At 41.4% G+C, this 24258-nt stretch overlaps 1 protein-coding gene across 4 annotated transcripts in view; it reads right to left on the bottom strand.

Moving 5' to 3' along the window:
- Positions 1–24258, bottom strand: part of LOC101096765 (WASH complex subunit 2) — a 62098-nt gene that overhangs the window by 2674 nt on the left and 35166 nt on the right. For 2 of the 4 annotated variants that reach the window (XM_019813511.3, XM_019813512.3), the window contains exons 20-29: positions 21904–22073; positions 17438–17540; positions 12072–12224; positions 9038–9220; positions 6039–6167; positions 5828–5908; positions 5092–5217; positions 3634–3696; positions 3065–3277; positions 773–1390 (exon numbers count right to left, since the gene is read on the bottom strand). In XM_019813511.3, coding sequence (XP_019669070.3) covers positions 773–1390; positions 3065–3277; positions 3634–3696; positions 5092–5217; positions 5828–5908; positions 6039–6167; positions 9038–9220; positions 12072–12224; positions 17438–17540; positions 21904–22073 — 1839 coding nt within the window. The remainder of the gene's footprint in view (positions 1–772; positions 1391–3064; positions 3278–3633; positions 3697–5091; positions 5218–5827; positions 5909–6038; positions 6168–9037; positions 9221–12071; positions 12225–17437; positions 17541–21903; positions 22074–24258) is intronic. The other 2 variants (XM_019813513.3, XM_019813514.3) reach the window with 2 other exon arrangements.

Raw genomic sequence — 24258 nt, 5'->3', positions numbered from 1 at the left:
ACAATTTTAGATCAAGTGGTAGAAATACAAACTGCCACTAGAGTTTGCAACAGCCATGTGACCTGCCCTCTCTGCCTGGAATGCCCCACTCCAGCTCTCTGCCTGGCCCAGTCCTTGTCTTTCTTCTAGTCCCAGCTCAAATGCCACCTCTGTAGAGAGGCTTTCTCTTCCAGTCCTTTCTTAAGGAGTGCCTCCTACCCTTTCCATCACTCTGTCTCACTGACCGGAGCTGTTTTCGTTGTGCCACTTAACGTCATCTGAAAACGTTTTATTTATCTGTTGCCCTGCCTGTATCCAATTCCCCTTACACACTGGTCCTAGTTCACTTTGTGTCTCTAGTACCCAGATGTTCAATAAACACCTGCTCAGAGAGTAGCACTTGAAGGCCTTACTGCCTGTACTCCAGCTAGGGCCTGTTTCCCCAAGAACCAGAGGCGAAACACTTAAGCTGCACTGATGCTGCTTTATATATGTCATAGAGCAGCATGCCAAGAAAGCTGACTGAAGCAACATGCTGATAAAAACTATGAAAATCAAGACTTGTATCAATGGCCATAGCCAGCCAAGAACCACCCCCACGTGAAACAAAACAAAAACCTACTTTTGAGTAAATTTCAGAGTAACTAATAAAAGATCCTAATTGTAAGTACTAAGCAAATAGGTAGCAAGCAGCAATGAAACGAGCTTATCGTAACCTATGGCTCAAATGAGCCAATCGGGTGTTTGTCTTAACACAGAAACAGGCCCAGAAAGTACTCTCATGTCTTTTTACCTCAAAAATATCTTGTGCTTTTGAGATGGCCTCCTGCTGACCGTTGGATTTGGACTCATTCTTCTTGCCTTTCTGATCTGTAAAGAGATCATCCTCATCTTCCAGGAGCGGGAAAGGATTTGTTTTCTTTGCTGGTTTTGGTTTAACAGACTGGAAGAGATCATCATCACTGCCTGCCTCACCTAGAGAGGGAAACATGGGGCTCTTCTCTTTACTTCCCCCTGTTGGGTTGGCCAGGCCATCTGCTGCCTTTGTCTTGGCTTTTCTTCTCCCCGTGGGCTGAGAGCCAGTGCCCTTGGAAAAGATATCTCCAGAATCAAAAATGTCATCCTCAAGAGGCTGACCCAGAGATTTCGCAAAGGGGCTTCTGTCTACTTCAGGTACAGGACCACCTGCCCAAGTTGGAGCGGCAGCTGCCTCAGCCTCCTCAGAGATGTCTTTTCTCCCAGCTGCCCTGGGCTGTGGTTGAGGGTCACCTGGTGAAATGTCGCCATCTGCCAAGCGTGCCATGGATCTTCTGGGGCCACTCACATCCTCGGCCTCACCGGACTCCTGGGCAGCCAACCTCCGAGCCGCACGGGTCTGCGGTCTACGCTTCCCTCTCACTTTGACCCGACTCTGCAATGGCAAAAAACCATGTGTTGATCTAACGATTAAAAAGAAGAACAAAAAGGTGTTCAAAGCTAACGTAGCAAATAATCAGTGACTCAGAATATTATAAGGTTGTCTGGTCTACCTCAATCCCTCAATCAAGATATTATCCAAGACAGAGAAAGGATTATTTCCTAAAGATTTCCAAAGACGTTTAATAGCTACTCCAAGACTATGTTACTCTTAATCCTTCGGTGTTCCCCATGGAGTCTTTGCAGGGCAATTTCTGTTTAAATTCATACAAAAGGCTTCATCTGCTGCTGGAACCCTGCAAAGTAGGCATGTTGGTACTCTGTGTGCCACAACCCTTCCCGGCCCTTACTCTGCCCTTGGTTTACATGTGGTTCTCTTTCAAAACAAGAGAGAATCAGGGGGAATTCTAATGCTAACCTTTACAAGAGGCTAGCCTACAATCAGGCTCCAAAACCAGGAAGATAAGAGACAATCAAAGACAGGGAATCTAACGTGCTCTTCTCTTCAAGTCAACAAACACTAAATTTAAATGTTGAATATTTGACATAAAAAATGTGGCTGAGAAATCAGAACTTTTAATATAACCTCAAAACAGAAGTTACTCATTAGCAATAATGCAGTATTTGTGATATTTTCCAATATATACAATCAAGTAGTTTTAAGAAGGTACAAGCTTCTTTGGCCAAAGTACTTGGCTATGTTTACCTATTTCAAGGAAATTTCACAAATAATTTTATGAAGTAGCCAATGTAAACTTACCCTCCCCCTCACCAAAGACTGACAAAAAATAGAACAAAAAGAAGGATATTTTATTTTTCACGAGGAAAAGAGTTTTGGAAACACTGAAAATGAATGTATTCACCAGAGTTATTTTAGGTGCTGTTGCTTACTCAGACATCAGCTAAGATTTTCTAGAGAAGGAAGACTAGGTAGAAAAAAGAGAACCAACTAAAATGAAAGCAAAACCTTGAAGAGTTCAGTCCATGCAGCACATACCCACAGTCCTGTGGAACAGGGTGACAGCACCATACCAGCCGGGAAGTAACTGCCATGGGATCTCAGAGAAGGGAGCCTAACACAAGAGGGCACCAGGGGAAATATCACAGAAGCAGTGAAGTTTGAGCAGTCTGTCGATGAGCAAGAGCACTGCTGACAGAGGTAGCAGCACAAGCTGCTGGCAGCAGTGGGTGGTTGTGTGTGTGTTCAAGGAATGGTGCCTGGTGTGACTGCAGTGTAGGCTGACGGTGTGGAGTGGTTGGTGGACAAGGTGGAAGTTTCGGTTAGTGTGGATTGTAAGAGGCTTTAATACCAAACCGAGGAGCCTGAATGTCCTCCTTTGGGCAGGAAGGAGCCAGCAGAGGAGGGACACGATCTGCTCTGTTTAGACCCGCAGGTGGCAACGCAGGAGAGCCTGGAGACAGTGGGACTTCACTGTGGATACTGAGCAGAATGTAAAAGTAACAAACACGGGCAATGGAAAAGTGGATGCAGAATTAGGAAGGTGTAAGGAGGGTGGAGAGGCTGAAGGAAGGCTGAGATGTCTCCTTCAAATGGTTAGTGGGAGGCAGCCTATGATTGTATAACTGATGGACTAGTTAGAAATATACAAGTTATTCTGGATTTAAAAAAAAAAAAAGGCAAGAAAGCAAGCAAAGGTGGCTTCATCACCTTATTTGCACTGTGTAAGGTGTCTGCCTGAGCTGGAAGATCGAAACTCACGCCGGCCTCCCCACTACTAGGAAGAGCGGGCATACTTTCCAGACCGTGGATCCTCTCGGGTTCAGATGAAGGAAAAGCCAATTCTGGCAAAACAGGTTTTACTCCAGAGATCTGGGGAGCCGCTGCAGGCAGCAAGGCTGCTGGATTAATCGCTAAATTTGCCTAAAAGAGAAAAATGACACTTACTCTGTATGTCTTCTTAAAACTCAGCAGTCTATGATTACCAGTGTAACACATGACAAGAGACGCGGTGTACATAATGTATAATACAACAGGAGAGAGAGAAATGCAGGGAAGTCTCCCGATCAAGTCTTAGAATTAAAATAGAAGATTATATACCTGTGCCCACCACTGGGACCAAAGAAAAGATGTTACAGACGCAGCACACAAGAAGCAACAACTAGAGGGTGGGGAAGAGATGCGAAAATGCCTGGCAACAGTTGACAAAAGTAAATATTCAAAAAAGTTTATAGATGCCACAAGGCAGGCAGTGAAGATTCCAGACACGTTATAATTACTTGTATTTTCCAGATCCGAGGGGATGGTTCTTTGGTTTTAAATGGAGCGGGACCTGGTGAGTCCTGTGTGAAATTACATTTGGTTAACAATCCATTAGGGAAATAGAAAGAAAAGTGTCTCTTGGATTACACTTATGTCTATTAAATTTGATGGAAGGTGAAGCTGTTACTTTCTGTGATTCTAATTAGGGAAAGGCATTCAAATCTCTCCTGGGGCCTCAAAATCTTTCACTTATGCCTCTTCTTCTGCTGTGTGAGTGCAACGCTGGCAGACCGTAAATGGAGTAAAGGCAGACAAAGATCATGAATTAGATTCGTAAGAACCACAGGGTTATCAGAGTACCAAAATCTGGCCAGTTGGCAAAATTACCATGCTGGTTATCCCACACAGCAAATGTCACAGAGCACACAGAAATTCACCCACAACCTAACGCACTGAGGTTCTAGAAGCAAAGGAAGTTGAAACTTGGGACAAGTCATTGGAGACGTGCTATTCCCAGGGCTTTGTTTTCACAGCTCAGGACACTGAAGCCTCAGTGAGACATCCAGAGACAGCTGGAATCCAGAACCAGAACTCACTTTCCAGTTATGGCCTGTTCCCAGGAGGAGCTCCGGAGAGAAGACTGCTGAGAACAGAGACCTATCAGCAGTGACCTCAGAAGAGGTAACCAAGAAAATAGGGGAACCAAGGGGAACCAAGGAATTGGATACAATTTATGTTTAATTCTAATGTAATTCTACTCCAAGGTAGTCCAAAGGGAGAAATGGAGGTTCTAATGGGAAGAAGATTCTTCACCCTGTATTAACTCTACCTTGAAACTGAATTTGAAGGTCGTCCAAAAACAGTAATCACAAGTATAGCTTCATGAGACTGGAGTGTACAGTGAGAACAGATGAGGCGGCAGAGAAGTGTGTTTAAATTTTTTTTTTTCAACGTTTATTTATTTTTGGGACAGAGAGAGACAGAGCATGAACGGGGGAGGGGCAGAGAGAGAGGGAGACACAGAATCGGAAACAGGCTCCAGGCTCTGAGCCATCAGCCCAGAGCCTGACGCGGGGCTCGAACTCACGGACCGCGAGATCGTGACCTGGCTGAAGTCGGACGCTTAACCGACTGCGCCACCCAGGCGCCCCGAGAAGTGTGTTTAAAACAAAACAAAACAAAACAAAACAAAAACACAGTAGGGGAGCCTGGCTGGGTCAGTTGGTAGAGAATACAAATCTTGATCTCTAGGTCATGAGTTCAAGCCCCACACTGGATGTAGAGCTTTACTTTAAAAATTTTTTTTAATTAGAAAAAGAAATTTTTTTTTAAACCATACAATAAAGAGAGAGAAGTCGTCCTAGCTGCTGTTTCCTCCCTAATCAAGAGAACTCTGAGTACCCTTGGGTATGCATGATGGAGTCCCTCTGTCCTGGGATACAAGCAAGAGCTGAAAGTCCTTAAGCAGTTCTAACCTGAGGTGTTTCCGGTTTCAATGTGCTTTTTTCTTTGATACCCTGCTGAGTGGATTCAGGATGTTTCTGGTTCTTGACAGAGGATACAGAGTGGTCTTTTTTCACTACCTTCTTCTTTTCTGAGATCTTCAAAAGAAAAAGAATACCAACCACCTGTCATCTATCTCAGAAATTTTAAAGAAAAGTCATAATACATAAAAACAATCTGGCTTCTGAGTTTTGGGTCATTTCTTGAATGAGAGTTGAACTAATACAACATTTGAACATTTCAACATTAGGTGAACTAATGCAACTAATGCAGCATTTCAAAAATGGCATTCTAAAGACCGTGACCTTCTCGGGAGTTCCTGCTACGCTAAACAAAATAGAGAGTGCTTAACAAAATCTACTGGGGTGGGGACAAATGACACAAACAGGCTAACACTCAAATTTAAAGCTTTGCACCTGAAAGGCATGGGTATTTAGTCACCGTGTGGCATGCACTGGTCTTTCAATAAACAACTTAAAAACCAAACAAATCTGTAATACAGTAAGAGCTTGGGTTAGTTAATGCTTTAAACGTTAATTAGGAAACATAAGATGAGGACACCACAAACGCTATCATCAGCGTGCCATTTGCCATTCCTTCACTGGTAAGCGCCAAAATTCTCTGCGTGTTTTCCTCTTATAAGTACACATTAATTTCCTTCCCAGAGGCCTTCCCTGCACCCCAGTATTGAGAGCAAAAGGCTGATACCAAAGGCTGTGACTTGGCAGGGCTGAAAAGATCATCATCTTCATCATCCCCAAATAGGCTCCCAGAACTTGGCTCTAGTAACTGGAATAGACAAAACTCAAATTCAATATTCAAAACAAAAGCAATTTACAGAAAGAGCTAGGTGAGCTATTGACTTATAATATCTAATACAGTAACAAAGTCATGATGTGAAGAACCTTTTGAAACTGACCCTGGTTTTCTTGGTGCCGGAGAAGAGGTCAACATCTGGATCATTGTCCTTCTGGAGCTTGTGACTAAAAAGGAGCTCTTCATCCTGAAAGACACCTGTGCTCTTTGGGCGAGTATCAGGATCAGGACCCTGGAAAAAAGAGGAGTTGTAAGGATTTACCTCAAGGAAATCACAGCTACAAACATGCAACTACAAAGATATCCCATGCAGCTGTTTCCAATGACTACAGGCTGGACACAGCCTAAGTGCCAATCACAAAGGGAATGACACATTCACACAACACAAGGCTATGGAGCTACCAGAGATAGTGCGAAATACATTTGCAAATGCAGATCTGGAATACATTAACATATACATCATCTGGAAAGATCCTCCTTCAGCCTGTAACAAATGTCTGAACTTTTTATTTATAAAATAACCCATTAATTCCATAATGAGAAACATTTTAAGGGTGAAAACACAAAATCAAGTAAGTTTTCTCCATCTCATTTCCAAAGGGAAGAAGAGCAGCTCACTTAATACCAAAAACTACACAGTGGTCAAGTGTGTATCCCTAATCTGTCAGCGTCTTACTCTAAAGACCTGGCACAGGGATGATGAGCCAACCTTCTCCTATGCCCACCCACCTTCCATCCCACTATCTTCCAAACAAGTTATTTTTGTTTGATAGGGTAGCTGACATTTGAAAATTACTATTCACATTACTTGATTTGACACTGTAATATCCCAGACGTGACATTCTTAAATACTTCCCTATTTCTTCTTTACCTTTTTTTGCTTTTTTGTTTTTGTTATTTCCAGGGGGCCGATTCAGAAGAGCTCTTCTTTATGTTAAGTACAAGCTACTGTAACAGAGCAGTGGAAGGAATGCCCCGAGTCAGAGACCCAAGTCCTTGAAGGGGATTGATAGGGACAAAGGCTGGACACAAGGACAATGATAAGTAAGGTACACATTAAAAACCCGAGGACACAACATCCTGACCTTGTGGCTTGCGAGACCCTGGGGCTGACAGACCAAAGACCCACAAGTGCAGAACGCGCATTCTCCTCTTCCACCTCTGCCCAGGGTAACCCCTAGACTGGTCACAATGCTTTTGCTTTGCGGGTACAACCGCCCACCCCGACAATGGAGAAAGGCTGCCATGACCTTTCCTATACAATCTTTGAAGGGTCAAAAACCCCCCCTCCCAACCTGTGGGAGGAGCTCCCCAAAGGACTGGAAGCAGCCTCCATTAGAGACTACCCCAGCTCCCAGCCCAGAGAGACCCTATAACATCCAATCTCAAAACAAACTGGGGACAGGCTTCACCTTACAGAACCTGCCCGCTCTCCCACCTTGAGAGTGTTTCCGCTTTCATAAATTCCTTCGTGCTACTTCCCTTCTGGCTGTTTTTATTTGAAAGCAGAGCCTCACATAAATCTTGTGTGGAATCCAAGAACAGAGACTTCCATTCACACAATGCAGACTCTCTCACCCATACATTTAGTATCACGACCACAGATGAAACAAAAGAACCCTCACAACTGAGATGTGTCACATTAAAAAGTCACTAATTATTATTACTGACTATACATAAAAACCCACAGCAACACAGTAACACAGTAGCTAAGTTTAAAAGTTTCATGACCATTGGGGCACCTGGGTGGCTCAGCTGGTTAAGCATCCAACTCTTGGTTTCAGCTCAAGGTCACAATCTCATGGTTCAGGCCCCACATCAAGCTCCACACTGGCAGTGTGGAGCCTGCTCGAGATTCTCTCTTTCCCTCTCTCTCTGCCTCCCCCACTCACTTTCTCTGTCTCTCTCAAAAAATGAAGAAACTTAAAAAGTAAACAAATACATAAAAATAAATAAATGAAAATATTTTTTAAAAACTTTCACGACCATGAAAATCACAGTACAAAATCACACAGAGTAAAAGACTGGAAGAAAATACAGCAAGTAATTCATATTCACTCTGTGTAGCTCTCGTTCATAAACAGGGTTATACTTCTACTGTAATAAAAAATAATAAAACATTTTTTTATAGAAATCAACATGGACCATTTCCTCAGTTTGGTTTACGAAAAGCACTGGCAATATGGCCTGGCACCTGTTTGGGTTTCTTTTTTTTTTAAATATCTCTATTGAGATAAAATTCATACACCATAAAATTCACCTAGTGTGTAATTCAGTGATTTTTAGTATATTCACAGAGTTGTGCAAACACCACCACCAGGTAAGTTTAGAACTTTCCCATTACCCCAAAAGAAACCCCAAACCTATTAGCAGTCACTCTCCATTCTCATCCATCCATTCCCCCAGACCCTGGCAACCACTTCTACTTTGTAGCTCTATGGATTTGCCAATTCAGGACATTCAAATAAATGGAATCATAAAATATGTAGTCCTTTATCACTGGTTTCTTTCTTTCAGCATGTTTTCAAGGTTCATCATGTTGCAGCATGTATCAATAACTTATTCCTTTTACTGCCAAATAATATGCCATTTTGAATAGATACACTACATTGTTTATCCACTCATCAACTGATGGACTTTGAGTTCTTTCCATCTTCTGACTATAATAAACATAAACATATATATATATATATATATATATATATATATATATATATATATAAAATAAATATAAATAACGCTGTTAAGAACATTACATTCTAGTTGTGTGTGAATATGTCTTCATTACTCTTGGATATATACCCAGGAGTGGAATTGCTGGGCCTTGTGGGGAACTCATGTTTAATAATTTCAGGAACTACCGAATTGTTTTCTGAAGTGGCTACACTAATTTACATTCCCAACAGCAACGCAGGAGGATTCTAGTTTCCCCACACCCTCATCCACATGTGGCCATTACAGAAAAAAATCAACAAGTGCTAGTGAAGATGAAGAGAAACCAGAACCCTCAATTCTTTAGTAACTCATATGACAGAACTGACACCTTAAAATGAGATTCTTTAACCCTTTCAAAACCCTGAAACTTTACTGCTTTTTGCTCACCTTTCCCACTTCTTTCTTTGGAGCGTGGATGGTATTTTGATCTTCTGTTTTATCTTCTTCCTCATCAAATAAACTAAGAACAGTTTTGGTTCTACTTTTGGTTCCTTTGTCCAAGGGGGATGATGAAGAAAATAAATCAGAATGCTCAACCGACTCCTGAGTAGATACAGTCAAAGGTCCTCCCTGAAAATGGAAACAGTAAAAAAAATAAATAAATAAGTAACATCTAGAAATACAAATTCTACTGAGGGGCCTTCCCAACTCTTCATTAATTCAGTAACTGCGACATTTGCATGTTTCAGGGCACTATAGCTAATCACATTAATCCCAAGTAACAAAATACTAAGGTCAACTCTCAATCAGCTACTCCAACAGAGACTCTTACACAGGTAATTCACAGCCAAAGATGATTTTTCCAACCAGTTTAAAGTCACAGGTCCCTCCAGCCTATCAAGAGATATACATATTTACAACCCTGATCTACATCAGTTGCTCATGAGCTATAAATAACTTGCCAGTCACAATGAGAAAGAATGAAATATGGCCCTTTGTAGCAATGTGGACGGAACTGGAGAGTGTTATGCTAAGTGAAATAAGCCATACAGAGAAAGACAGATACCATATGTTTTTACTCTTACGTGGATCCTGAGAAACTTAACAGGAACCCATGGGGGAGGAGAAGGAAAAAAAAAAGAGAGAGAGAGAGGTTGGAGTGGGAGAGAGCCAAAGCATAAGAGACTCTTAAAAAATGAGAACAGGGGCGCCTGGGTGGCTCAGTCGGTTAAGCGTCCGACTTCAGCTCAGGTCACGATCTCGCAGTCCGTGAGTTCGAGCCCCGCGTCGGGCTCTGGGCTGATGGCTCAGAGCCCGGAGCCTGCTTCCGGTTCTGTGTCTCCCTCTCTCTCTAACCCTCCCCCGTTCATGCTCTGTCTCTCTCTGTCTCAAAAATAAATAAACGTTAAAAAAAAAATTAAAAAAAAAAAATGAGAACAAACTGAGGGCTGATGGGGGGTGGGAGGGAGGGGAGGGTGGGTGATGGGTATTGAAGAGGGCATCTTTTGGGATTAGCACTGGGTGTTGTATGGAAACCAATTTGACAATAAATTTATATATTAAAAAAATAAATAAATGTCAAAAAAATACATTAAAATTACAAATAATAATAATAATAATAGTAATTTGCCAGTCACAGAGAAAGCACAAATATCCATCACTAGGAGTGAATCATATTATTTCCTAGTATTTAATTAATACCTAAGTCCCAAGAAGAAACCTGACAAAATTACTTAAATTGTAGAAGGCTCACACTGTATTATGCAATTATAAGAATCACTAAAATGATCCTAAAATGTAGCATTTATTCATTCAACAAGTTCCACATTTCAAGTAAGATACCATTGATTTTAAGATCCACTATTACTCTATGAACCACTGAGAAAGAAAAAAACAAGTCTAAAATATGCCACTGATTGTGAAATGCATCCTAATTTGAGTGGTTAAACTGTGAAAACTATGCTTGTTTGAAGAAATATGTAATTTATTTAAGTTTATTTATTTTGAGAGAGACAGAGATAGTGTGAATGGGGAAGGGGCAGAGAGAGAGGGGGAGAGGGAGAGAGAGAGAGAGAGAGAGAGAGAGAGAGAGAGAGAGAGAGAGAGAATCCCAAGCAGGTTCTGAGCTGTCAGTGTAGAGCCTGATGCGGGCCTTGAACCCACAAAGCCACAAGATAATGACCTGAGCCAAAACCAAGACTTGGAACACTTAACTGACTGAGCCACCCAGGCACCCCAGAAGAAATACATAATTTAAAAGTGCCTAGTATGGGGGTGCCTGGGTGGCTCAGTCGGTTAAGTGGTAACTCTTGATTTCGGCTCAGGTCATGATCTCACAGTTTGTGAGTGTGAGCCCCGTGTCGGGCTCTGCACTGACAGTGTGGATTCTCTGCTTGGGAGAAGCAGAGATTCTTGGGATTCTCTCTCTCCTTCTCTCTGCCCCTCCCCTGCTCATGCTCTCCCTCTCTCTCTCAAAGTAAATAAAACTTAAAAAATAAAAAAATAAATAAAAATAAAAGTGCCTAGTATGTGTGAGGTAACATGCTAAGTACTACAGATATAATGATGAACAAAAGAAACCTGGTCCCAATCCTCAAGGAGCTTACACTCAAGTCAGGGCCAGCAGTACAATAAGCAATTAGAATTCAAGTATGGAAGGGGCTATGACTGGGGTAACTTGGGCTACAGGAACAGAGAACAGGTCCACATAGAAACTACAGGTAGACAATGTCACAGTGTCTCAGGCACAAGTGAAAAATTTGTATCACTGCAGCTCTAAGGAGCCTCAACAGGAAAAGTATACACAATATTCTTCACACAGGTCCTGAAACAGAGGTTAAATGTGAATAGCTGAACACGCAGAGAACAGGAAAGGTTAGAAAAAAAAGAGGTGCACATCACTGACCTCCAGGTGCAGCCAGCAGCCTTTTCACAGGCTCCTGCAGGAGATAACAGACCACCCAGGAGAAGAAAGCAAAGGTTTTAGAAGAGAGATAAATTTCACTTTGCTCTCTAATTCACAGCCAACATCCACTAAATATAAAGGAATGGGAAACTAAAATCTTAAAACTGCCATTTTAATTCAAGTACAAGTGGACAAATCAGAAAGAGCAAACATGCAGAGAGAAAACCAAAATGAAAAACAAGATGTGGAAGAACACCCTGGAGAGAGAAAGGCAAAACGGCCATGGGCACAAGATGACAAAAGAATGTAAAACAGGAGACACGCACATCACTGTGTGCACATTTGCCCAGAAAAGAGACCCAACAGCAAGAACGATGTTGAAGGTTTCCCCGAATAGAGGGATCCGATTTTCTTCTTCAGACTTTTCAGTATTTTCAAAATATTCAACAAAGTAGCCATTTATTTTCCGTAGTAGAAAAAGGTAAGGGTGTGTGCATTTGTGTGTGGGTGGTGTGCATTTTATAAAACATGAGAAACAAACACCTCAGAATATAAATGCAAAAAAAAGAAGTCTACCTTTTCTGACTCCTCAACCAAATGAGTGCTCCCCACTGCTGATGAGTCTTTGCCACCATCAACCTTCTTGTCCCCAGGTTTCACTCCGAATGGTGCCTCCTTTTCTTCGTCGCTGAACAGCAAAGGTGGTACTTCAGGGACAGTCTCTCTTTTCTACCAAAAGAAGAGCAAATGACATCCTTAAAAACAAAACTGTGGGGGTGCCTGGGTGGCTCAGTTGGTTGAGCATCCAACTCTTGATTTGGGCTCAGGTCACGATCCCAGGGTTGTGGGATCGAGCCTCACATTGGGATGTGTGCGGAACGTGGAGCCTACTTAAGATTCTCTCTTCCACTGCCCTTTCCCCACTTGTGTGCTCGCTTGCTTGCTCTCTCTCTCTCTCTCTCTCTAATTAAAAAAAAAAAAAAGAGTGCTTTACTAGCATGACAACATAAAGAACAAGGTGAAACCACAATCTTCTTGAGGGAGTTAGTGAAATGTGGAGGGAGAGACAGTGCGGGACAGTGAAGGGGGCACAAACAGGGAGAAGCAATAAACGCCACCACCTCACTTAATAGACACAGCACTTCACAGCTTCTGCCACTGTAACGCCTGCACCTGTCTCCGTGTGTCCATTCACTTCACAGATACTGCTATTGATTAGAACCTTATGTCTGACTCCCAGATAACCACTAGTCTCTCCTCTCTGCCTCGGTCCTCCCACATTTCAGGTCAATGATGTCATCCAGAGCTGCCTCTGCTAAAAGAAAATACGCACCAGATTGCTTCATCTCCCACCCCAAAGCTGCACTATTTGCATTAAGTAAATGCTAAATGTGACTATCAACTAATACCTCATCTTCTCCCTTTGTTTACCTGCATCTTACCAATCTTCCCTATTCCTTTTCTTCTTTTAAGTTTATTTATTTTGAGAGAGAGAGCACAAGCAGATGAGGGGCAGAGAGAAAGAGAGGCAGAATCCCAAGCAGGCTCTCCGCCATCAACACAGAGCCTGATGCAGGGCTTGAACTCACAAACCGTGAGATCATGACCTGAGCCAAGATCAGGAGTCAGACGCTTAACCGACAGAGCCACTCAGGTGCCCTCAATCTTCACTATTCCTTAAACCTACCGTGAATTTGCACCCTTCCCCACTGTCTGTAGAAGCAAATCCTCATCTTTCAAGCAAGGCCCAGCTTGAGGTCCCCATAAAGGTTTCTCTACCTTCTTCAGTAAGTATCAGTTGCTACACTGGTAAGATTATTTATCTGTCTACCTCGATTTTATTTTCTTCTTAACTTACATTAATAGCTATCACATGTCTGTCTATTCCCTTGAAAGGATAATATAATTCAACAACGAGTCATGGTGTTTTATACCAAGTAGATGGTCCACACCAGTTTGCGAGCAATTTGCTCAATCTGTCATGTTCCTGATGTGGGAGGCAGGGATTTCAGGGATTAGAAAACTGAGGTTATGTGACTCACCTACAGTTATCAGCATCCTTAGGGAAAGTGATCAAAAATTCTTGAGGAAAAACTATAACTCTATCATACCAACTAGATGAGACGTTATGAGGAAGTAAGCTTTGAAGCAATATCTAAATCAAGTTAGGAAGACAGATTTGGGAAATCAAAGAAGAATGCTCCTTAACTCCGAGAGAAAAAATTATAAATGAAGTAAAAAATAGAGTAACATTTTTAATTATTGTTAGGAAGAGGTCCTTAAAATGTATCATCAGTTTTAACCTGAAATAAAAGGCTGGAAACCCACAAAGCAATTTCAGAAGAGGTAAGGCAATACTGAAGTGATTAAAGGAAAAACTTTTGGTGGAATGCACTGGGCTCTCTGAAAACCACATACAACTTCAACGCAAACCGGTCAGGGTGAAAAATGAGACTTTAGTATGGCCCCTTAAACCAAGGAAAATGCCACCCAAACTATCGGTTGCAAATCTTCCTAAAGATAAAGCTGACTTCATCTTCATCGTGAAATTAATTTCTTTGACAGGTTTATAACAGAGTCAGAGCTAACTTTAAAATATTCTAGGATCTCTAAACAAAAAAAAAGTGTTTTATACACTGCTGTCTGAAGGGAACTGTATTTCACAAATGGTAAGAATCTGTGTACAGTTTGTTCAGCTACGTGAGATGTAGATCTTTGACCCTCTGTCTTATTTAACAGTCATAATTACTACAGGTTGAAAGAAGTTTTCCATTTCCATGACCTTTAAAATTTATTAGGTTATTGTTCATTTATCTAGAGAAGAAGTTATTATTTATAATCTACAATGAAAGACCACTCAGATCTCCTGACCCTTTTAACCACGGAACCACTTGATGTCATCTTTAGGGAGATGCAAGTATGGGTGATTCAAAGAAAAGATCACGAGCACCTCAGAAGCAGCAGGAGGGAGCCCCGGGGCCCAGGGAACACAGCATGTTCCTCCCAATGCTGAAAGCTTCTGGTGTAAGCCGTGCACACCCACTTAATGGGAATACGGTGGGGGAAAAAAGTCCCTAAATCATCAACTGACAAGATCCTGGTCTGGGAAGCTTCCATAGGACAAGTTAACAGTTGCACTATGTCTTACAAAATGAAAACTGTTTCCTGATAAGAGAGACAACAACCTTCTCTGGAGTAATCTGGGACAGCAAGAGTCACCTAAAGCACACGGAGAGTGAGGCTGGAAGAGATGAGTCCAGTGTGAATGAGATTACGGGTGGCACGGCAGGCTCAGGCATTTGTGACAAGGAGATGATAGGATCAGGCTGCCTTTAAGAATAGAACCAGAGCAACAGCAAGAAGGGCAGATGAAAGGAAGGAGCATTCGAGGAGAGGCCAGATAAGAAATTATCTCAGTAGTCAAGGCTAAAGATGACCCAGAAGTTGGGATGGAAAGAGACATCCCTAGAGGCGCTGGTGTAGCGCAGCGTCCTGATCTTGATCTCGGCTCAAGTCACGATCTCACAGTTAGTGAGTTGCAGCCCCGCACTGGGCTGTGCGCTGATGGCACAGAGCCTTTTTGGGATTCCGTCTCTCCTTCTCTCTGCCCTTCTCTCACTTGTGCTCTCTCAACAAATAAATAAATAAAATAAATAAATACATAAACTTTAAAATAATTTAAAAACTTAAAAAAAAAGGGAGAGAGATCCCTAATAAACAGGAAACAGTGACAATTACTCCATCAAAGGCAAAATAAGTCACACATACCCTGGGACAGCTACACCACGGAATACTGATAGTGGTGAAAAAAGAAGAAGCTAAAGCTTATGGAAATGAAAAACATGTTGCAGGACAAAACAACTTACAGAAAAAGGTACAACATGACCTCATTTAACTAAATAGAGTGAATGCCTGGAAACAGGCCTGAAAGGGCTGACAATGCACTGTTACCAATGACTACTCTGGCAGGAGCATAAGGACTTTGTATTCTCCGTGCATTTTCTAAACCTTTTTAAAGAAGACATCCACATATTACTGCATAATGTAAAATAAACTTGAAACAAAAACTATTTAGGAGGAATGGAAAAACCAAGTATCAGCCTCTAAAAAACAGAAGTTCCAAGGCTCCTTTACGGTCTTATCTCTCCTTTATCAAACCTATGCAGGTAACAGGGACTTGATCACCCATCACCATGGTGGGAGGAGGAGGGCCTTCCTCATCAAGCATGGGTGGCAGAGTTGCCGTGGTGGCTGCTCCAGCATAGGAGGGGTCCCACGGGCTCTTACCTTCTTCCTGGTCTTAAGTGTCTTTTTGCCTCTATCACGTGCCAGATTTGAATGGCGTGGAGTTGGGAGTCGAAGGTCTGACAGCAGGCTGTGAGCTGGCTTGATTCTTGGCCTTTTAGGCTAACCCAGGTCAGATAAAGGAGTTCTAATCCATGGGGTCTAGCCTAAAAAGTTCCACATTTCCCTTTGGGGCTGTTAGCAATTGCCAGCTGGCAGTAAAATAGCTGTTTGGCCTCATTTTGTTCTATGTGCACACACTCACATACACCCACTAAGGAATGAGCTGGGGAAAGATGAATGACAGGCCAGGGCAGGAACCCAGTATGCCCAGGTTCCCTGGATAAATATAACATAATGCCAGCTTCCTCTCATTCTTTAATACTCCTTTTTGATATAACTAACATCGAGATTGGCTAAATCTTTAGCTGAGGTGATTGTGGTCATTTAGACCACCACAATGATTGTGATGTCATTCAGATGTACTCACTGGAATCCTTTACACCACATGCCACTGACGGACTTTTTTTTATTACATACTTTAACTTTTTTAATGTTTTTTTAGGGGCACCTGGGTGGCTCATGATCTCATGGTTCATGAGTTCAAGCCCCACATCAAGCTCTGTGCTGACAGCTCAGAGGCTGGAGCCTGCTTCAGGATTCTGTCTGTCTGTCTGTCTGTCTCTCTCTCTGCCCCTCCCCTGCTCACTCTCCCTCTCTGTCTTTCTCTCTCTCTCTCCCTCCCAAAAATAAATATTAAAAATGTATATATTTAATGTTTTTTAGGTTTATTTATGTAGGTAATCTCTGAACCCAACATGGTGCTCAAACTCATGACCCTGAGATCAAGAGCCGTGTGCTCTACTGACTAAACCAGCCAGGTGCCCCCTTTACTGTAATTTTTTAAAAATTTTTAACCATGGTAAAAAACAAAATGTATCATCTTAACCATTTATAATTCAGCAGTGTTAAAAATATTCACGTTGTTGTGCCACCAATCTCCAGAATTTTTCCATCTTGCAAAACTGAAACTCTGTCCCCTTGAACAACTCCCCATTTCCCTCTCCTGCTAGTCCCTGGCAACCACTAGTTTACTTTCAGCTTCTATGAATTTCACTACTCCAGGTACCTCATGTAAGTAGCATCATATACTGTTTGTCTTTTTCTGACTGGCTTATTTCACTCAATATAAAGTCCTCGAGGTTCATCCTTGGGCTGGCAGGTGCCAGAATTTCCTTCCATTTTACTGACTGGCTATTCACATAAACCGGGACCAAAGCATTGGTACTTGAAACATGCTCCTGAAAGGAATAATGTGTGCCTTAACTGACCTGGTCTAATGTTTGCACAATTCCATGCCACTGGGGCTAAGCCTGGCGACCTGCCCAGAACTGCAACGGTGCTCTCCCCTCAGACTTCAGAGACCCACCCCTGATGCTGAAGGGGCTGCAGGACATGAAGGAACCCTTTTCCCCATGCTTTGCACGTGTGCTTCATCAAATACCATAACTAGATGATCTATTTCTAAAACTAGGCAAATAGGTTTTTCCATTAGACTTAGCCCACAAGGTCAGGTATAGGAGCTGATTCAGGGAAGTATCACTATTCACATAAGATCACGGCAAGGATATTTCCTGAGCCTAGGAAGTCAAGAATACCGTTGTTGCAGGAGGAACAGATGCAGGAGGAGAGCCAAAGAGAGAGCTTCCACTATCGGCATCATCTTCAAAGAGGAGTGACACTCTCTGGGTCTTCTTTTGGCTATACAATCAAGCAAAAGGTCAAATTAAAGGCAAGTATGATTAAAAAATATATATACAATATTCCTTCCAGGCCATACTTACAGGAACCCATCTACCACCAAAACACCCAAGACATCTGCTGACCTTACGTAGTTGAAAGCAAATGAGAAAAACTTTTGAAGTAGGTGCCATTTGTGTCTAGCAAATCATCAGCCTGTCTCTCATCCTTATGTGGAAGAGTTCAGGGGCCTTCTCTACTTGTCCCTTTGATTCACTGTAGGAGCACTAACTGTTAGCTTTGCAAATATTTAGTATACGTGCTGCTGAAGCGAGCACTAGCTTTGCAAGTATTTAAAAGCATGTATGGGGATGCTGGGAGGAGAGGTAGGTTTGGAGTAAAAATACTACAAAGATTTGCATTATTCAATCTTATAAGGACCATTAGCTTTCTAGAATTCTCTAGATACACAGAAACGAGATCTCCAGCATTTGTTTTCAATAAAGAATATAGTGGGGTTGGGGTGGGAGGGTGGGGGGGGGAGCACCTGGCTGGTTCAGTCAGTAGAACATGTGACTCTTGATTCCAGAGTCATGAGCTCAAGCCCCATGTTGGGTGTGGAGCCTACTTAAAAACAATACAAAACAAAACCAAAAACAGTGTGAAGTTAAAATATTGAGAGAAAGAGAGAGAGAGAATATACTGGGCCCTTTCAGCCACAGCTCTCCTCACCACCTTCCTCTAGCTGGTCTTCACCTACCTTCTCACCTAGATTCTGCCCTGGCTCCACAGAGAAGGTAGCCAATAAACAGAACAAATACTGATCAGAGCTTTTAAGGGACAGATATATGACAGTGGAGAATCACAGGGAGGCTTAGCACTAGACATGGGGAATCCAGAACAGAAAGCATTCTAACTACTCAAAGGTCAAGTTCCAGTTTTCGCTATGTGATAAGGAATCATCCAACTAGCACACTACAGAATTACCAAAGTAATGCAAACTTTAAATTCAATTTTAGCTAGCTAAAAGTAATACTAACATGTTATTTCAGCAAATTGTTTACCATCTATATCTACTTACGTTAGAATATAATTAACATACACACTAATAAGTATATGTATTATAACCTTTTTTGTAAGTTTAATTATTAGCAAGATACTAGGAAACTTATTCATTAGTTTAATACCAACTTCTGCCTATAACTTAAAAAAAAAACAAAAACAAATACAAAAAAACTGTGATCCTTATCACAGACTAGGGAACAAAACTAAATAGTTGAGTGCACTTAATTGGACGTATACACTAAAGAATGGTCAAACATTAAGACTATACCCTGAATAAGTTATAAAAGCAAAAAGCCAATTTTTAATGACACAGTACGGTAGTATCTAATATACCTTTATGGATATACACCAATAAAAATTTATATAAATTATAACCAAAACAGTTGACTTCTAGATGATGAGCAATCACTATATCAGATGCCTAAAGAATACCAGAAACCAAGGGGCGCCTGGGTGGCTCAGTCAGTTAAGCATCCAACTTCGGCTCAGTCAGTTAAGCATCCAACTCAGGCTCCAACTTGGAGCCTGGAGCCTGCTTTGGATTCTGTCTCCCTCTCTCTCTGCCCCTGTCCTGCTTGAACTCTCTCTCTCAAAAATAAAACACTAAAAAAAAAAAAAAAAAAAGAATACCAGAAACCTCATTAAGCAACTATAGCAGGAAAATATCCCATGCATGATTTTCTGAACAAGCAATTTCTTTTTTTATTCTTAATGTTTATTTTTGAGAGAGACGGAGTGTGAGCGGGGAAGGGGCAGAGAGAGGAGACACAGAATCTGAATCAGGCTCCAGGCTCTGATCTGTCAGCACAGAGCCCAATGTGGGGCTCAAACTCACAAACTGTGAGATCATGACCTGAGCTAAAGTCAGACACTTAACCAACTAAGCGTGAACAAGTAATTTTTTTTAATTAAAAAAAAAATTTAATGTTTATTCATTTTTGAGACAATGCAAGAGACAGGGTGCAAGCAGTGGAGGGGCAGACAGAGGGAGACACAGAATCTGAAGCAGGCTCCAGGCTCTGAACTGTCAGCCCAGAGCCCGACGCGGGGCTCGAACTCACAAACCGTGAGATCATGACCTCAACCAAAGTCGGATGCTTAACTGACTGAGCCACCCAGGCGCCCCATGAACAAGTAATTTCTAAAAAAAAAACAAAACAAAACACAGCAAAACACCAAACCAACCCACAAAAAATATCTGATGACAGATTCTGAAGGTAAGCTACAGAAAACTAGTTAGCTCTCTGGCCAGAGCTCTAATAGGAAACAACAGCCAGTCCTTAACGTTGGCTCTCACTCCACATACTCAGCAACTGCTGGTTAAGTTTGGCCCTCCCATGGAGATCTGTCCTCAGAAGAAAAATATGCTGCTCAGCGAACTAGGGTGTTTCTCATTATAAATAACAGGTTAAGTATTGTGATTTATTTGAAAGGTACAGACATGAGAAAACATTCAGATAACCACAGAGCCTATTGCCTAAACCAGGACATTTCTGAGAGTGAAAGGGAAATTATTATTAGTCGTCATGCTGGAATGGCAGGCACAAACCAGGGCTGTCCAGGCAAGCCAGGACACCTAAGTGCCCAGCTAACCAGGCAGTATGTCACAACTCTGTTAAAGTCACAGAGCTTCTTTCTGTTTTCAGAATGGTTTTGAGATATAATTTACAAACCATAAAATCTACCCCTTTATAATATGCACTTCACTGGTTTTTAGTATAGTTACAGAGTTGTGCAACCATCACCACAATCTAAGTTCACAGTATTTCCATCAATCCAAAATGACGCCTCATGCCTGTTAACAAACTCAATTCTCCTCGCCCCAGGCAAACACTAATTTACTTTCTGTCTCCATAGATTTATCTGTTCTGGACATTATATACAAAGGGAACCATGCATGTGGTCCTCTGTGACTGGCTGCTTTCAATTAACACAATACGTAAGGTTCAACTATGTTGTAGCATGTATCAATACTTTATTCCTTCTTATTGCTGAGTCAGAGTTCATTGTATGGATAGAACATATTTTCTGCATCCTGTCGTCAGTTGATGGGATGTTTGGCTTATTTCCACTTTCTGGCTTCTACGAATAATGCTACAATGAACAATCATATATAAGTGTTTGTATGGACATGTTTTCATTTCTCTTGAGCATCTACCCAAGAATGAAATTAAGTCCTAGAGTAACTCCGTATTTAACTTTTTAAGGAACTGCTGGACTGTTCCCCAAAGTGGCACCATTTTACATTCCCACCAGCATTGTGTGAGGGCTCCAATTCTTCCACCGCCGCAGACTATGAGTCAGGAGTTCTCTCTGGTCCAGCAAGAGAGCGGACGCAGAATTGAATATGAGAGAGGCTGATGTCCGGGAGGAGACACGAGCCCTGACAGGGGTTTTGTCTCTGTATTTATTGAGTTCACAAGATATTACCCACGTGGTGAACGTGAAGAAAAAAAGATCTTACACACAGAGACGTGGAGAAAACAATCGGAAGTAATCATTAACTTGTGTGTATAAGAAGCAAAGGGTCTGGGGGACAAGTGGAGTTTGTGATCAAGGTACAACAGTATATTGGAGTCAGATGGAAAGTAATTTCCTACAGGCAATATAACAAGTTACTCGTGATCCCATCACAATAACTTGCTAGCTAACCTCGGGTGCTTTTGCCCTTGGTGGCGGTTTTCCGCCCTAAGCTTTTTTCTAACCCATTTCTGTAAATAGAACCTATTTCCCCACATTCCACGTCCCCTCCTACACTTGCTATTGTCTGTAAAGCAACATGTTACAACACCAATACAGCCCATGCTCAGTCTATGAAATATCCTGCTGGCTTTAGTTCAAGTATTCATGTGGACACCACCTAGATCAGCTAAGAATCACCAGCCACTGGTGTGACAAAGCACCACTCTGCAAAGAATCATCCTCCTAACGGGATGTTTTTCAATGCTGAGCAGATTTCCATTCAAATGAGAAACTTAAATAACCCAGACCAAACTTTACATTCTACAGGGCATCTCAGAGGAAAAACAAAAACAAAAGATAACAAGCTGCACTTAAATCCCTAATAAACTAAGAAAAATAATATTTAGGGGTTAAAAAAATAATTAAAAGAAATTAGGTAAATCTGCTAACAAAAACATTTCCCAGTATTGGGGGGAAATACCTTACAAGTGAAAATCAAACACATTCTCCTTTGTATAACTACTAGGTAATGAATAATCATCATGTCACCCCCAAATAACTAACATCTTATGTATCAAATACCTTTACTTATTACCACAGACACTGGCTAAATGATTTCTTACAATGACTACCTCACCTGTCCTTAGCAACAGCAAACAGATCATCTTCATCATCCTCCTCAAAGAGGCTGGTCTTTTTCACAGACTTAGCCTCCTGCTCCTGATTGGTCCCAGAGCCCCTTAGTTCTCCTTTAGATCTGTTGTCAGACGCTGAGTTCATCTGTGAATCAGTAACATTCCACTGGTCCTTAAAATATAAAATATATATATTTTATATATATATAAAACCCAGTGACCATTCAGACTAAGGAACCTGGAAATAAAATAAAATTTAAGTTCCATTAAATTGTATTTACACTAAATACTTAATCAAGTACATCACTCTTGAAGAGAACTCATGACTGGGACTTTCCTCTGAACTCAAATCTAGACAGCTGGGTTCTTTGACCTTGCAAACTTTCTGCCTTCCTCCTCCATCACTGCACTATGTTTCTCCCCTCTATGGTCCTATTCTGGGTTAGGACAAGGGAGGTTGTCTACCCTTAGGAGGTTCAAAATTATTTATAAAGAAATTGAGAAGACGAATGTCAAAAAAAAAAAATCAAGAGCTCTCAACTTCGGAGGAAAATTATACACTTCGATTCAAAAATCCTGAAGCAGGCTGGACAAAAATGTATAAAAAGCTCACGCAATGCACATATAAACAAGACACAATGAAAGATGCTGGTGACCCCTTCCATCAACAAAAGTCTGAAGTAGACCTTTAGAAAGCATTTAGGGAACCCCACTTGGCTATGCTCTCACCTCTTGGAACTCCTGAACACTTACATAAGTGGTCCTTTGGTCTCTATACAGTCTAGAGCTTCTCCAATCAAAGTGGGGTCCACAACCAGCAGCATGTGTCATACAGAATTCTGGTTTGATCCCAGACTTTCTGAATCAGAACCTGCATTTGTTAACAGGATGCCCAGGTGATTTCTTCACATGTTATGGTCTAAGAAGTGCTCCTCCAGGGCAGTAAGGCTCAAGAGTGACTATACACTGGAATTCCCAGGAGAACTTTAGAAAATTCCAAGGACAGACCATCTGCCAAACTACTTAATCCAGAATCTACAGCCCTGGAATTCAGTAAGAGTACTCTTTAAAGTTCTCCAGCCGATTCCAATGGGTAGCCAAGGTTGAGAATCACTGTTCTAGAACACTGGGTATCTTTACTCAGCCAAGTACTGTTGCTCCCAGCTTTAGCTAATATGGTTGACCCCTGAACAACACGGGGTTGAAATGCACATGGATTCTTTTCAAAAAATATATTTACAGTATCATTAATGTATTTCCCTTCCTTATGATTTTAACGTTTTATTTCCTCTAGCTTACTTTATTTTAGGTATAGAATGTATGATACATAAAACATGTAAAATATGTGTTAACCAACTGTCTACATTATTGGTAAGGATTTTGGTCAACAGTAGACTATTTATTAGTAGTTAAGTTTCTGGAGAGTCCAAAGTTATATGTCAATTTTCAACTGCACAGGAAGTCAGTACCCCTAAATTCCCACATTGTTCAAAAGTCAATTTTGTTTTCATTTTCCCTAAATCATTATAATACTGTGGTAGGAAAATTTCCACTTATAGTTGCCCATTACTATAGAAAGAACAACGACTAACAATGCTAGGAAGAAAAAAATAGAAAATCCATAAATTCTGTTGGAATAGAAAAAGCAAATTATGTTGTGTCATTTTAAATTACTTCCAATAAAAAACATTGATATAGCTACAGTTTCTCCATCCACATCATACCCTCATAATTTTCTTACAATGTTAAAATAAAGAAGAGCAATTATTATAATGCAAGAAGATTTTTAGTATTTTTTTAATTTATTTTTGAGAGAGACAGAAAGAGAAAACATACACACAAGCAGGGAAGGCACAGAGAGAGATGGGGACAGAGGATCTGAAGCAGGCTCTGTGCTGACCAGAGAGAGCCCAATGTGGGGCTCGAACTCAAGAACCGTGAGATCATGACCTGAGTGAAGTCAGACGCTCAACCAACTGAGCCACCCAAGCACCCCAGGGACATTTGTAATGCTCAGGGTTTTGTTTTGTTTTTTTAATTTTTAAAAATGTTTTATTTATTTTTGAGAGAGAAAGCATGGGGTTGGAAGGGACAGAAAGGGGAGGGGGGGACAGAGGATCCAAAGCAGGCTCTGCACTGATAGCAGCAAGCTCAATGCTGGGCTTGAACTCACAAACCGTGAGATCATGACCTGAACCAAAGTCAGATACTCAACCAAATAAGCCATCCAGATGCCCCAAATGCTCAGGGTTTTCAAAGTCTTTTTCTGTACAGCTAAATTAGCAGCTAAACCCTATTCACTAGTGGCTTTGCTAACTTGTATCTAGATAGCAAATGAAAATATTAAGACTCATATG

The sequence above is a fragment of the Felis catus genome, chromosome D2 (assembly GCF_018350175.1).
Source record: "Felis catus isolate Fca126 chromosome D2, F.catus_Fca126_mat1.0, whole genome shotgun sequence".
NCBI lineage: Eukaryota > Metazoa > Chordata > Mammalia > Carnivora > Felidae > Felis > Felis catus.
Note: the sequence above shows the minus strand (reverse complement) of the source record. Positions and strands in the feature narration are given on the sequence as shown.